The 14,713-nt window shown below is 39.4% G+C and overlaps 1 protein-coding gene across 1 annotated transcript in view; it reads left to right on the top strand.

The window, feature by feature from the left end:
• LOC107693877 (protocadherin-16-like) overlaps positions 1-14,475 on the top strand; it is a 17,680-nt gene extending 3,205 nt beyond the window's left edge. The window contains exons 2-4 of the mRNA XM_016493412.1: positions 8,393-10,216; positions 14,194-14,276; positions 14,424-14,475. Of these exons, the coding sequence (XP_016348898.1) occupies positions 8,414-10,216; positions 14,194-14,276; positions 14,424-14,475 (1,938 nt within the window). The 5' untranslated portion in view covers positions 8,393-8,413. The remainder of the gene's footprint in view (positions 1-8,392; positions 10,217-14,193; positions 14,277-14,423) is intronic.
• The last annotated feature ends 238 nt before the right edge of the window (positions 14,476-14,713 follow it).

Genomic DNA, 14,713 nt, shown 5'->3' with positions numbered 1-14,713 from the left:
GTGTGTGTGTGTGCGTGAGTGCGTGCGTGCGTGCGTGTGTGTGAGAGAGAGAGAGAGAGAGACAGGGTCACAGTGGAGTCAGCTGTATTAACCGTGGCTTGTGTACTGCAAACACATACCAGCTTCATCACTGTGTCTGTCACGCGACTCTGTTCCCCTTTCGGGCTCTGTCTTTACATTTATTTTGAAAGATGAAGCTCGCGATTATGGTAAGGGGCGTTACATTTCCGACGAGTGCTTGCGGTGTTCGGCCAATCACAATGCACTGGGTCAGCTGGCCAATCAGAGCAGACTGCGCTTGTCGGAAGGAGGGACTTTGTAGAAAACGAAGCGTTTCAGAAAGGCGGGGCATAGAGGACCTACAATAACGTACAGTATTTGAAAAATAATGTGTTTTTTGAACATTAAAGCATGTCAACATATTCTGTTACACCAAATACACAAAATAATGATCTTTAAAAAAGCATCATATGACCCCTTTAAGCATGTTATGACGCGTATAGCCTGAAAAATAAGCTTTTAACGCTATTTGAGCATAAGAAACAACATTCATGGGGCAGTTCATTTCAGATTTTGTTGATGATTTGAAATATGTAATTTAATTGCGAGTTCAGCAAGCAGTTTTTGAGATTTCAGGATTCCCCCATTCATTTAGATGGGACTTGGATGGCAAAAATAGCTGCCTGGAGGCATCACAAATATGGCCACCGAGTGAACAGACTTTCCTTGAAAGGGACTTTGACATTATGTTCTAAAGCATCATTGTTGGTCCCACTCAAACGCCATGCTTTCAGGAGCGCTATTTGCATTGGAAGTAACATCTGTTCATTGGACATTGGCCTGTCAATCATTGTATTTGTTTTGCACATTATGATGATTGGACAATCTGTTGAATGGGTGGAGGTTTGCAACAATCTGTGATCCCTATGACTGACAGCACTTGTAATTAAAAACATCGCTTTACAGGGAGCCCTTCCTCGATAGTCAGTGGACTCGTAACGTATTTCATTTGACATTTATAAGCGTGTTTCCTGCACAACACTATTTGTAAATATTGTAAAAGTACAGTTATGAGCTTTGTCAATTAGATTCATATTTGTTCAGTAGCTGTTTTTAGGGGCAACATTGCAGACAGACACATATTTTAGTGATATCTGATATCTGATTCCCCTCTCTTGAAAGTTATAGGCTAACATTGACTAAAAAAAGCAAAGTACATCTCCACATGTATTCAAGAACTGATCTAGTCTGTTGCTCTAATATCCTAATATAATAATTTATCAGTACCAAATGAAGTACAGAAGTGATCTTGGCTGCTCTGGAACCTCTTTTCCTGCGTCAGATCATAGCTGATGCTGACATGCGCAAGGCACATGTGCGGCCTCAGCATGAGACGCACGTTATAAGGCAGTAAAAGAAAGACTTACCCAGTGAGGGGGAGTCTGTTCATACTGTTGCCCATCAACACTTGGAAAGTGATCAGAGGCAACACATGGGGGGAGAGGAGCTGTTTGATTTAATTAGAATAAGCCAAGAGAATAGGGTGTGTGTCTCAGTAGGAGGGGGATTTGAAACCACTCTCCCACACATTGCTTGAGGATCATTACTGCAGCTTATGTACTTTGTATTTCATTGAATGATTGCTATTTAATATGAATGTGTATTTGCCACACTGAAACTCTAAGATTAGAAGTAAGTTCTGATCTCTTTGTTGGTCCAGGGGAAACCACGATTAATCTGTTTCTTGCAAACACCGCAGTCGGGAAGGAGAGAAATAGCCCTTTTGCTGAGTGATTTCCCTGTCTAGATGTGAGATCTCAGGGGGTGTATATCCATTTCTCTTTCCTTATGCTCTTAATTGAAGCCTTATAATCATTGCAGAATTGTTCTTTGGAGGAAACAGATTGCGTGCAATTCCGTGCACTTGCCATATCTAACCAGAAAAACCATTTATTTTCTGAAGTTATGCTTGGCTGTGCCACAGGCCGATTCTTACTCCTCCCTGCTTTGAATGGATGACAGATATTCAACCCAGGCTTGTTGGAAATACATGCTTCTACCTATAATTGTGCAACTCCAAAAATGTACCTTTACAATACAATTCACTGTAGTTTTCAACTGAAATGAACACTAAAGACAGTACAATGGCAACAACTTTTTTTTTTTAACTTTTTACACGAATTTTGATTATGGGGCAGATAATTGATAAATATTATTTTAGTAAATAGCTATAAAGAAATGGGAAGTAACACATTGAATTAAACATGAAATTTCATAAAAACTGTAAAAACTGAATTTTCCTGTAAAATGTACTCCAGTGATCTTTGTTTTGCAAAATATTTTGTGTGTATTTTAGCACATGGTTTGTAAACTAATACATTTTGATGTTTGCATCACATAAGCAGCTCCATTTGTTTGGCTTTTCTGATCTAGTAAACTTGCTTGGTAGCTCACCTAGTAAAGCACTGAGATGTGGAAGACTCGGTAAAAGTTCAAAGACTAAATTGCATATGCTTTCAGTTAGGTTAGGGTAGGGTTCAGTGTAGGTGGTACATTATTTTCAAATATGATAAAGCATTAACCTTTTATCATCATTCACTGGACATTTCATTTTTAAACTGCCACAATATGCTGATAATAACCCACTTAAAAACGAATGTAGCCAGATTCACAGATTCATCTGTTTTGGATAAAACTGCACACGCTTTTAATGCCACTCACTGAACAATGCTCTTGAAGTGTTGTGAAATGTGCAATTTAAGCACTGTGATATCATTTTGCATAATTTTCGCCACAGGCATGTAATTCCAATGAGCCTGGATTGCAGATATTATAAAAAAAGATTAACATGCAATTCAAACTTCTCTTACACTCCAAGATGGGTAACAAAATCTCTAAGTACACTTTGTGTCTGCAAAATGTTCTGTTTTTAGCTTACCTAACCGTCTCTATTGTTAGATTTTGGAAACAGCTCCCTGGCCCTTTGGTTACAGCCAAACCATTATATCAAAGTGCTCCAGGTTGCGGCTTTTCTCCTGGGAAAGGATTCTTTTTTCCATCTATGAAGCTTGTTCTTGCTAAGTCATTTGACCAGGTGGTGATCTACCTCCTCTTGAGTGAGGTTACCATATACCCTTTCAACGTACAGTAAGTGTTTACTGAAATGCTACATATCATCTTTGTGTTTTGGTTTTTGTGTATGTGTGTGTTTTATATTAAACACTAATTAAGCTTAGCTTAATACGCCAAACCAGGCTAGTGAGATGTATACAGATCACTACAGAAGACTGGTATACAGAAAGATTCTGAGTGCTTCACTCTACTTTCACCTAAGCTGCTCATTCACTCAGTAATAATATCACTGAATCATTGAGCGCTACATTGAGAATGCTCCAAATGGAGTGTTCAGTGCTTGGTCTGTGTCTAAAAGCTCTTGACGGCATATTTATTCAGAGTAGCGAACTTCAGCGTGGTGGCACTGTGGCTTTGTGCCGTATTTTACCTCTCGTGGCCAGTAATGGTAGCCATTCTCAAGCATCAGCACTGTCAAATGGACTGGAAACATGCCTGCTTGTAGATAAGGTCAGAGTTTGGACAAGTTAGTGTAAAATTCTACTGAGGCACAGTTCCTTTTCCTTAATAGAAAGGTACCACAGCCGATGGTGGGTTGCTTTGGGCGTAGGCCTCTCTGTAATTCTAATTTAGACAAGCATCTATTTTATACATTTTAGCATTAACTAGCCCATTAACGTCTTAGAAGTAAAACATTTTGGTAGTTTGTATTGGTCACAAAATTTCTCATGAAATTGACATGTCGTTAAATCTAGTATTAAAATATTCCACCCAAACACAGAATATTTATTCTTTAGAATCTTAGAATCTGAAGCAGTTGTCAGAGACTTCAGTGTTTTATCTCAAGCGGTCTTAATACCCAGTTTAGTGTGTATGGTGGCACAGTGTGCTGTAACCTTGGAGACATGGGAACCTGAGATGTGGCATCTCAGTGTTCAACATTTGTTAAACAGTGCGTCACTGCTTATTAATAATTCAGAAATCTTGTCTCTCTCACCCACTCTCTTTTCCGGTTACATCTCATTCCTCGAGAAAGAGCACGCTGTATACCCGACCCCGATCATAACAGGGAGACCGCAGGTTGTTTAGTTTATTCAATGCAGCTTTCTCTTTCTTAGAGCAGCACACAGTGTGCTTGGAAGGTAGTGGCAAAATAATCTTATTTTTATCTGTTAATGTAATTTTGTATACATAATAAATTAAATAATATAATAATTGATGTAGTTGATATATATGATTAATAATTTATCTTGCATATATTTTTATATTTATTTATAAAAAATAAAAAAACACTGAAAACTGAGTAAAAAAAACCTGCATAGCTTTCACCAATTTATGAGGGAATCTGTGTGTTTGGGGTGTCTACTATGAGAAATGTCTCACCTGAACTTGTGGGGTCACTGCTTTAGTCCAAACCTTGTTATTTCTGGACTTGCCTCTGATTGGAGAAGGAAATTTGGAAACATTTCTACCTTGCTTTTTTTTTTGCCACAGTGACAAACTCCATCTTTCCAGTTACTTTCTTAGGAAACCTCATATCCTATTAAACCTGTACCACAGAGAGATCATAAAAACCAAACTAGCGTGTGCCTGTGTGGAGAGAAATGTCCGGAAAGCTATATTACTCCATTTCCTTAGGATTACATCATTGTTGTCCAAACTGGAGGTCAAACTTTTCATTCACTCACCTGATGATGGAGGTTGTTTTTACTCGTGAGATATTTCCTCATCCCATGTTAGCTGGGGGTTTTATCTTTTTCCTATGTAGTGCACTGGGGCTGGTAAACCTCCCGTGAACCAGTGGCAAATTCTCTAGAAGATATTTAGAGTTGGCATCGGCTTCAACCTTGAACTCACTCTTGATGTCTTAAGCTGTTTTGTTTAAGTGCACTGAGGGTCTTTACACGCTGAAGAAATTAGTAGTAATTGCCCTCAGAAGTGTAATCTCGGTCTTTATTCAAATGCGGTACAGATGACAGCTAAAAAGCGTGTGTTGGCTACCATGAGCTTAAAGAGTGAGTCACTGGTAAAGCACGCTGATAAGGGTTTTTATAGGACCTCATAGCTTTAGGGTTTTACAAACGTACTATATGAATGGCTATCTTTGTAGAGAATTGAGCTTTACAAGTCTAGTGTAGTTTAATTCCTTGATAGGGCACACAGATAGTCTCAGTAAGTGGTTTTCAACTGGATTTGCTTTAGGATTTTACATTGGACATTTTAATATTTGAAGCTTTTAAGGATTTGATATGTATAAAACTCAATTTAAATCTGTTTTTAAATTACAAAATGTAGAATATCTAACAAGCTCCCAAAAATCATTGAAATTTGGACTTTGTCGGCAGTATTATAAAACATTAACATTTGTACAATGCCAACACAAATACTTCTTGCATTTTTTTTCTTTAATGGATGCTCAGTGAATTGGTTTTAGATTCAGACAAATGATCCAACTGAAATGATCCTTCTTTGCTCACCTGTCACCTGCTTCTTCAGATTTAGCATAGCTCAACTGTCATAAAAACCAACTAAACCAGTCTCATATCAGTCAGGAACTTTTACTAAGACCCGCCTGCCACCTTCACCGTTAAACCAACCAACTCCAGCCTCTTGACGACAGCTGGATGGCTAAAAGCAGAAAGCCCAAGGAGGTCTGGCGCTGTGGTTGTCTAAATACTGAAAACTGAGCGGGAGTGAATTCCATACCAATTTTGTCTGCGGAAACTGTGGCAACTGCTCATCCGTATTCAGTCATTTCAGACCCATCTTAAGCATGGGTTTTGGTGAAAGATTTTCTCATTCGTCCCTCAAATAGAGCCAAGTTTCTTAAACTGATATATCCTACTCTGTGATGGTTTCTGCCTCATTTTCATAGTTCATCATGAATGCAATCTCTTACCATTTTAATGTTTCTAAAAAAATAATAAGGCTATCAGCAGTTTGAATGTTATGAGGAAGATCCTCAAATCCTCTGTGGTTCGACATGACACTGAGTTTGCCTCTGTGCCTATGCAGAAATGCTGTGTGGTGAATAAGACTGCCGGCCCCCCACAGGGTTTCCTCAGACGCCTCTGTCAATCACTCAGTCTGGCCTCTGTTTATTCTGTGCGATCATGATGGGGAAACCGTCAGTTCCTCTAGCCCCCTCGACAACCTCTTTATGCTATGTATTTTAATAAACCGTTAAATATAGGAATGAGACACATTGTGTGGCAATGCATCGTGGGCCTCCATGACCTCAGAATCTGTTTAAATTGGCTCAAAGTGGCCCCCAAGTGCCCCACAATCTCTGCTGCTTTCATTAGACTCAACATTGGGCTGACCACACTTCACAAAAACACCTATAGGGGGTCTCCTGATCCTAGAACTGCAGGTTTGTGGTTTTAACCCCAGATAGAACTGATTTTTTTGGCTCCTTAATGATCACTTACCTATTTCAAATCAGTTTCGACACAATCTGTGACTAATGATTTGTGTTTCAGATCACTCATGCAGTACTGATGATTATTGTGGTCTTTGTCCTGGATGTCCTTGGACATGTGATTTGTGTGTTAGTGTGACCCTTTACACATGACAGGCTAAGAACGTATCACATGTTAATGAAGGTCTTAGATAGTTGATTAGGACAGACAGCATGGAGCCCTGCCGGTCAACTGTGTTTGTGGGGTTAATTATTTGTAAATGCCAACCATTAGAGGCACCAAACCACTCAGAAGTGTCCATACACACAAAAAAATATTGGTTTAGGCTTTATATTTATGTCTGTGTAGTGTTATCATTTGCGATAAAAGTATTATTTTTTAAAATATTTTGGTCTTCTACCTCTTTCACAAACCTGTTGACTCATTGTGGCCACTAGAGGGAACCTGGTTGAACAGCTTTGCAATGAATGAAAACAATCATGCGGTTTCATCTGGAGGGCTTCTTCCTTGTTAAAAAAATGACACTGAAGTCCAGATTCAATATTTATATTCTTCCTTCAGTCTCACTGGAGAACTCTTAAACAGAACTGACAAGGAAAAATTGCATTTGTAATCCACTTATGTATAGAGACCACAACGGCCCACAGTGATGATCTGCCATCATTATGCATTGAGGTTTGGATAATACAGACTTTACCAACAGCAACTCTAGTCAGTGCAAGTGCAAAGACTCCTGAGGTTTGTTGCGATTCCAGCCAAAGTAGTATAATTTCCTAATTGTGCTAGTGCACTTCTTCAGTGGCGTATAAAATATCATCCCAAGTCTGACCATCTGTAGCAGATTGCTTCACAGAGGATTCAGCCTTCACACATATGACAAGAGGAGAGATGCTTTCCAAACACATGCTCCAAACTCCTGTCTGGCCTTTTTGTCTGAGTAATATAATTCTCTCTGCTCAGAATTAGTGGCTAGGTTTTACTCTTTAAAATGGTTTTAATAAAGACTAAAGATTTCTTAACAATCAACTGCTTTAATGTTTTTTGGGTGGTTTTGGTTTGAACTGACTGTAATATTATGTCAACATCCTAACTAAACATTTGTGTTGGGATTGTAGTGTCAAGGAAGAAGGCCTCATCCTGCCACCTGGGGCCCACTCTTCCAAATATGAATGATTCTGTGCCACTTGCCATTACTGTTGGTACCAAAGTCTCTTTAAGCCATATTTGTAACGTTGCGGGCAGCTATTTACAGTCATTCGAGTACAGCTGTTTATAATGACATTATTGGTTTATTATTATGTTCCAATAATAGTTTATTCTTTCAAAATAGGAATAAAAGGTCATATGCGTTCAAGACTAAATAAAGTTACGTTTTCTTTCCTTTTTATGCCTACAAGTGGCTTATCTCTGCTATAATTTATCTGATGGTACGCACTCAATCGGAATATGACTGGAAAGAAAATATATTTTCCATTAGGAAGCAAATGACGATTAATTGCTCTTTTATGTAAAAACGATTCACAAGAGATGTCTATATTATTATAGGATAATCTTTTGATGTTTTATACACTACATAATTAAAGCGGTTAGGACTATCTGAAAGTATCACAGATAAGGCACGTAAGAATAATGGGAAAGATATGCATGTGGAGTGTGTTTTGAAAAGGCGTAGTGCGTGAATAAGAGCCTATACAACATGTGAAAGCCGCTTACTTTTTACTGCCCTGACTGGGGGAAGCCTCTCCTTTCTGAAGCAAACGCACCCCTTTCTCATGCATTCCAGCTGTCTGTGAGAGGCAGTTGAGGGAATTGTAGATCTGCATTGGTATATATGTCATAATGTTGTGCACTGCTGTGTTAATGCTATTGTGACAGTCTGCTCTTCTCCTGTTTTGCAGGTGTAAAGAAACCTTGGCACGATGACTCTGTTTAATGGCTTTGGGAAAAACACATGTGGACAGTTCCGGATGTGGGTATTCTGGAGGCTAAGGATGCTTTTTGTGCTTTGCGTTGTAGTGGAACTGTTAACTGTAATGGTTGGCGGTGAGGGCACACCAGGTATTTTGGAGCTCCAGTTAGATGAGGAGCAACCTGCGGGGACAATAGTGGGTGACATTAGCGCTGGTTTGCTACCTGGAGTTACAGCTTCTCTATACTTCATCTCTGATCACGAAGGCACTGGCATCAGCAGTGATCTCCACATCGATGAAACCACAGGCATCATCAAGACTGCAAGGCGACTGGACCGAGAGGAAAGGGACCATTACAGTTTTATAGCAGTAACTATGACAGGTTTCACAGTCAAGGTCTCCATCACTGTAAATGATATCAACGACCATGCCCCGGCATTCCCCAAGAACAAAGCCACTTTGAAGATCCCAGAGCAAACGGCGGTGGGAACTAAGTTTTCTCTTGAGCCAGCCACTGATGCAGATAAGGATCAGCTTACTGTACAAGGATATCAGATCAAAGAAGGCAATGTAGGACAAGTGTTCCGTCTTGAAACCAAAAGAGCAGCAAATAAAGTCCTTTACCTTGACTTGGTGGTCAATGGAGTCTTGGACCGAGAGAAGAGATCCTCCTACTCCTTGGTGTTTGAGGCCTTTGATGGTGGATCTCCAAGGAAAACTGGTCAGATGACTCTTGATGTTTTGGTGCAGGATATCAATGACCATGCTCCGACTTTCAACCAGAGTCGCTACAATGCCATCATCTCTGAGAGCCTTCCTCAGGGAAGCAACATCCTGCAAGTTTTTGCGACAGATGCTGATGAAGGAGACAACGGTCTTGTGTTGTACGAGATAAACCGGCGACAGAGTGACCCGGACCACTACTTCGTCATCGACCCTCGCTCTGGAATCATTACGCTCAATAAGCTTCTAGACTATGAGGTGAGGAAGGTTCATGAGTTGGTCGTCCAAGCCAGAGATAATGCGAGCCATCCAGAGATCACCAATGCCTTCGTTACAATCCATGTGCGAGACTACAATGATAACCAGCCAACCATGACCATTATCTTTCTCAGTGAAGACGGCTCGCCCCAGATCTCAGAAGGTGCTCAGCCGGGCCAATACGTTGCAAGAATCTCTGTCTCGGACCCTGATTATGGCGAATACTCCAATGTCAACGTGTCTCTTGAAGGAGGTGATGGGAAATTTGCCCTGACCACCAAAGACAGTATCATCTACCTCATCTATGTTGACCAGACTCTGGATCGGGAAGAGAGGGATTCTTATGAGCTTCGTGTCATGGCTACTGATTCTGGAACCCCGCCGCTTCGTGCAGAGTCCTCGTTCACGATTCATGTCACCGATGTCAATGACAATCCACCTCTCTTTGACCAACAGGCTTACAAGCAGACCATACCAGAAGTGGTCTACCCAGGTAGCTTTGTGCTGCAAGTGACTGCCAGGGACAAAGACCAAGGTCCCAATGGTGATGTCCGCTACAGCATCCTACCAGACAAGAAGACTCTCGCCAGTTGGTTCACCATTGACCCCATCACAGGTATCATAACCACTGCAACCAAGCTGGATTATGAGACGGACCCAAAGCCAAGTATCAAAGTAGTGGCCACTGATGGAGGACGACTGCCGTTATCCTCCACTGCTCTGGTAGAAATAGACCTCCAGGATAGTAACGATAATGAGCCAGTGTTTGAAAGCAGCTTCTACAATGTTTCAATCAAGGAGAACACGTCAGCAGGGACCTGCTTCCTTGAGGTAGGAATCATTATGTTTTCCTTTTGTTTGTGTTTCTGTGATTATTTCTCTGATAATTCATGGCCATGATTTTTTTCAGTTTTGCAATGCTAAATGTAACGGAAACTTTTACTAGGGCTGGGTATCCATCTCGATTTTCTTATTTCGATTATTGTAAATTATGATTCACAAGCTGACAATTTGATTCTGATTTGGTTTGACTGTAATTTCTTTGGCTATATTTCAGTTATGTCCATTTTTGCTTATATTTGACTAATGTTGTAAAATATACAAGGTGTATACTGATTCTGACTTATAAGAGTCATTATGAGTTATCGATAAGAGTCATTTGTTGTGGCGGTTGGACAATGCTATTCACACTGTGTGTTTTTGATTCAATGATTGGTGAAAAAATGGAAAATCAAGATTTGTACTCAGTGCTACCTTTGGCTATAGCAATATGTCTTGAAACATAATTTAGAAGTATTGCATATATTTGTTTTGGGTCTTTTATCTTGCTTGAAAGATTCATGGTTGTGGAGCATTGAAAATTTGTAATTTCACTCACCAAGACAATTTGTAATTATGACACACGATTAGCAGATGTTATCCTCTCATGGAGACTTGCAGAAAGAGTTGCTTGGCAGACGGTAAAATTGTGCTTTGTTGTTCTTTTGAAATGTTGGTTTAAGTCTGTTGCCATGATAATTGTTGCGACCATGTGGCAACTGGGCCAACTGTGTTCTCAAGCTGTTGTTACCCCTGTGGAAAAGAAATGAAAATTAGGGCATGTGTTATTTTTTCTTCCATTTTTCCCCAATAATAAGCAATTCTAGACTTCAAAGGACCTCCGTAATGTCCGTTTCCAACAGAAGCATCTGTTGAAAAATACCCTCCAGAACAAACTTTGTTAGATAAATACTGGAATTCCACATTGTTGCTGGTTCATTTAACGTATATTTGGAAAGAGTCGCTGGTCAGTGTTTGATGGAATTTGGTATGTGGGTTCACAGTATGGAGAAGAAGTAGGAGAGAGAGTGAAAAAGACAATGAGACAAAGAAACAATAAGAGAGAAATAAGCTTTGCCACACACATAGAGGGATGTATAAAGTCAGGAATAAAAAGGAAGACCATACAGTGAATCTTGGAAACAAAGGGATATTAGAAAGAATTCTATGAAACCAGAAGATGTGAAGGTTTAGCAGAGAGCCATTTAATTAGGGCACACAGCAGCACAGTTGGTTTTTCAGTACCCTTGCAGTAACTTTCATTCCAGCATATTTCCTTATGGTCTCACTGGACTATGGTAGGATAGATTTTTTGGTATTTTGGCATGAGTACCACCAATGGTTACTGGTTCTGATCCACTAAGTGACAGGACTTAACTGGTCTTAGTATTTTCTGCCCTAGACATTGTAGACTTTCAGTTAATTACTGAAACACTATTTGTCCCATTAACGTTTTTATACAACTGGAAACTTTGGAGTGGGCAGTAATTTATTATAAAACTGAGACAACCATCTTGTCCCGCGCCGCACTCTGTTTCGTCGGGTCTCACGGGAGCAGGTCTCTAATCCACTGGCACTTGTCTCGACAGTGCGTGTGCTACATCCTTTTTACAATCTCTAGATTATAAAACACTGCATTCTGTCAGCAATGTAACGTGGAAGTAACGTATAGAGACTTCGGCTTGTAACTATACTCTAATTACTATTTTGAAAATTATAACGCGTTAAATTACTCCGTTACTAAAAAAGTAATCAAATTACAGTAATGCATTACTAAGTAATGCGTTACTGCCCAACACTGGTCATGAATGAGAGATTGGATTGATGAATGTATATTTTTAGTAGTTTAAATTTCAACCACTATCCCCCCAACACAAACACTCCAAAAACATGCCTGTTTAACTAAGCTTATCTATAGAATAGAATGGTGTATTATTTACACACTGCTGAAAGAGAAAACTGCCTTTTATTTAAATTTCCGTTTTCTTTCTTCTCCCGTGAGTAATTTCTCATGGAAGCAGTCTGCTCTAGTTTTCTGTTCATTGTTCTGGCCATCCGACAGATTTCGTGAGTAGGGCGTGCAAACCAAACCCTGTTCGGGACAGTCCCTATTATAGCGTGTTGGGATAAGAATGACCCTTCTGTATGTATTGGACTGAGGTCTCTCCACCCAATGCACTCAAGTATCGACCTTTGGGCTTTTCCATTAGAACTATTACACTTGCACTTTTACACTGATCTCAGAACAGATTTTGTTTCCATCAAAGTGTAAGAAACCGATTCCAAGCCAGTGTACATTGTCCACCCATTACTAAAACCAGAGGTCAGTTTCCTCGTGTTCACATCTGATAATAAGTCTCTCACTTTGCGGTCTGATGCATTTAAAGTGTCTCTTATAGGTGGTCTGGAACATATAAGTTTAATTCAGAACAAATGGGAGAGAAATGGACTTACACCCACTCAGGACAAAATATAGACAAACAAATCACCCAGTGTCATCAAGAGCATATCATTCTTTCAGTATGTGCCTTGATTACTTTCACATTTGAGAGAATCTATAGTGTTTACGTTCTCTTCTCGGAGGAAAAAATATATTTTCCTGAGTCGTGCCTTGGCAGCTCAGGGTTAGGTTGAACTGGACAGCTCTTCAGTACCTAAAACAATTCATTTGTATCATATGGATTTATTGTGTGCTATGTATTTCTTTTTGGCAGGGTAGAGAGTTTATGTTCACAGGTGCAGCTAGTGTTACATTCTCCACATTAAACTGCAGAAAACACTTTTCTTCACCTGTCGGACCAATTGTATGCACCGTTGTGTTGAATGGGATTTTTGTCCTATAGACTAATCATGTTTAATAAACTGGGCCTTGGAGAACATCTGGACTGATGCTTGTAGAGGAAGCTACCTGGGGAACAGCTTCCTGTAACACAAGACCAGCCCCCTGGTGGGGTCACGTTAAAAAGTGCCACACCGGAAACGGGATCCAGACTGCGACTACCTACACATAGTCTTTGCCATTCGGCAATAGAGCACACAAACCTTTTTTGTTGTCTGTAAATGGTGATAAATATCTATGTGAATTGTTCAAGTGTTCGATAAAACCTCCTTAAAATTCCTTTTTTATGCCCAATAAACCCCTTTCTATTAAAGCAAAACAATTAGTAAAGTCACTAAACAAACACATCACCAGTTTTATAAATGTTCTTAATCTCAAATACGGGTTGAAATCTCGGTCCTGTGGACGTGGGGTGCCAGTATGCCTCATTTGTTTGAATTCTCACCCCATATGGTGTGAGGCATCAGCCTTTTCTTCATTTCCTCTACTCAATTTTTCCAGAATTGCATTGTATTATCCAGTTTGGTTCCCTTCACCCTCTTGTAGTGAAATGCTTACATTATCCTTGAAATGCTTACACTATCCATTTTTTTTGTATCGGTTTATATTACATATTTAAGTGTGCATCCTCATTTCTCCCGTTTTATATATTTAGATTACCTTATTTGCTGTCATCTACAGAATTAAAATGAATAATTTAGTAATTAAATGTAGGCATAATCTTTAACAAATTTCAAAATTAATATCCATTTTTCATACTTTATTACATTTATGCATTTCTTCATTCGTCTTCATTCGCAATTCGTCAAGAGCCAACAATATTCGTAATATACAATGCTAGGTTTATTAGATAACTAGATTAAGAAGCAAGCTAAAGATAAGAAAAATAAAAACATTAATTTATTAATTTACTTATTTTGGGTGTGTGTGCATTATAAATGCATATTCCATTTTAACCCAACTTTTAGTGTTTAATTTTTCATTGATCTAAACAAAATGGTGTAGAGTTTAGAGCTCATTTCTCAAAAAAAAATTAGAATTAAGTATTCCAGAGAGCCCTTGACTCCTGATTTCCAATCTTCTCATGGCTCTATCGTTCCTTTATTTTAAATTCTGTTTGATTTTATTTCTCTCTATATTTTTTACACAGATTTTTTTGCATTTCCTTCTACTCTTGTGGCTGTTCGACCTTCGCTCATTTGTGAGCCTGATCTACACTGCTGTTGTCTCAGGGTAAAGCAGAGCAGCTGTGGCTGTATCTGGTGACATAGTGTTGAGACTGGCAAGCTCAAAGGTTTCAGGGGCAGTGGTGCTGTTTAAGATCAGCTAATTGAATTTCATGATGTGTTGAGATGACTATTACCATGTATGAATCCTTAGGGTCCAGAATGTTGCTGTTGAAAAGTTGCTTCACGGGACAGCAGGTGGTTGATGGCTTTAGAGGTGATGATTCCTTTGTGCGGTGAGGTCAGCATTTCGGATAATTTGACCAGAGTGTCATATTTGATATAATAAGAGATAAAGATGAAAAACAGCGATGGCCAATCATGATTGTAGGTAAGTAGAAGCCATCTGGACTTTTGCTGGAGATGGTTATATACAATACAGAATATTCTCATGAGATATTACATTATAATCGAGAAATCCAGCTTCAGTCAAGACATAAAGCA

The sequence above is a fragment of the Sinocyclocheilus anshuiensis genome, unplaced genomic scaffold (genome assembly GCF_001515605.1).
Source record: "Sinocyclocheilus anshuiensis isolate Anshui unplaced genomic scaffold, SAMN03320099.WGS_v1.1 scaffold694, whole genome shotgun sequence".
Taxonomy (NCBI): Eukaryota; Metazoa; Chordata; class Actinopteri; order Cypriniformes; family Cyprinidae; genus Sinocyclocheilus; species Sinocyclocheilus anshuiensis.
This window is presented reverse-complemented; position numbering and strand designations above follow the sequence as displayed.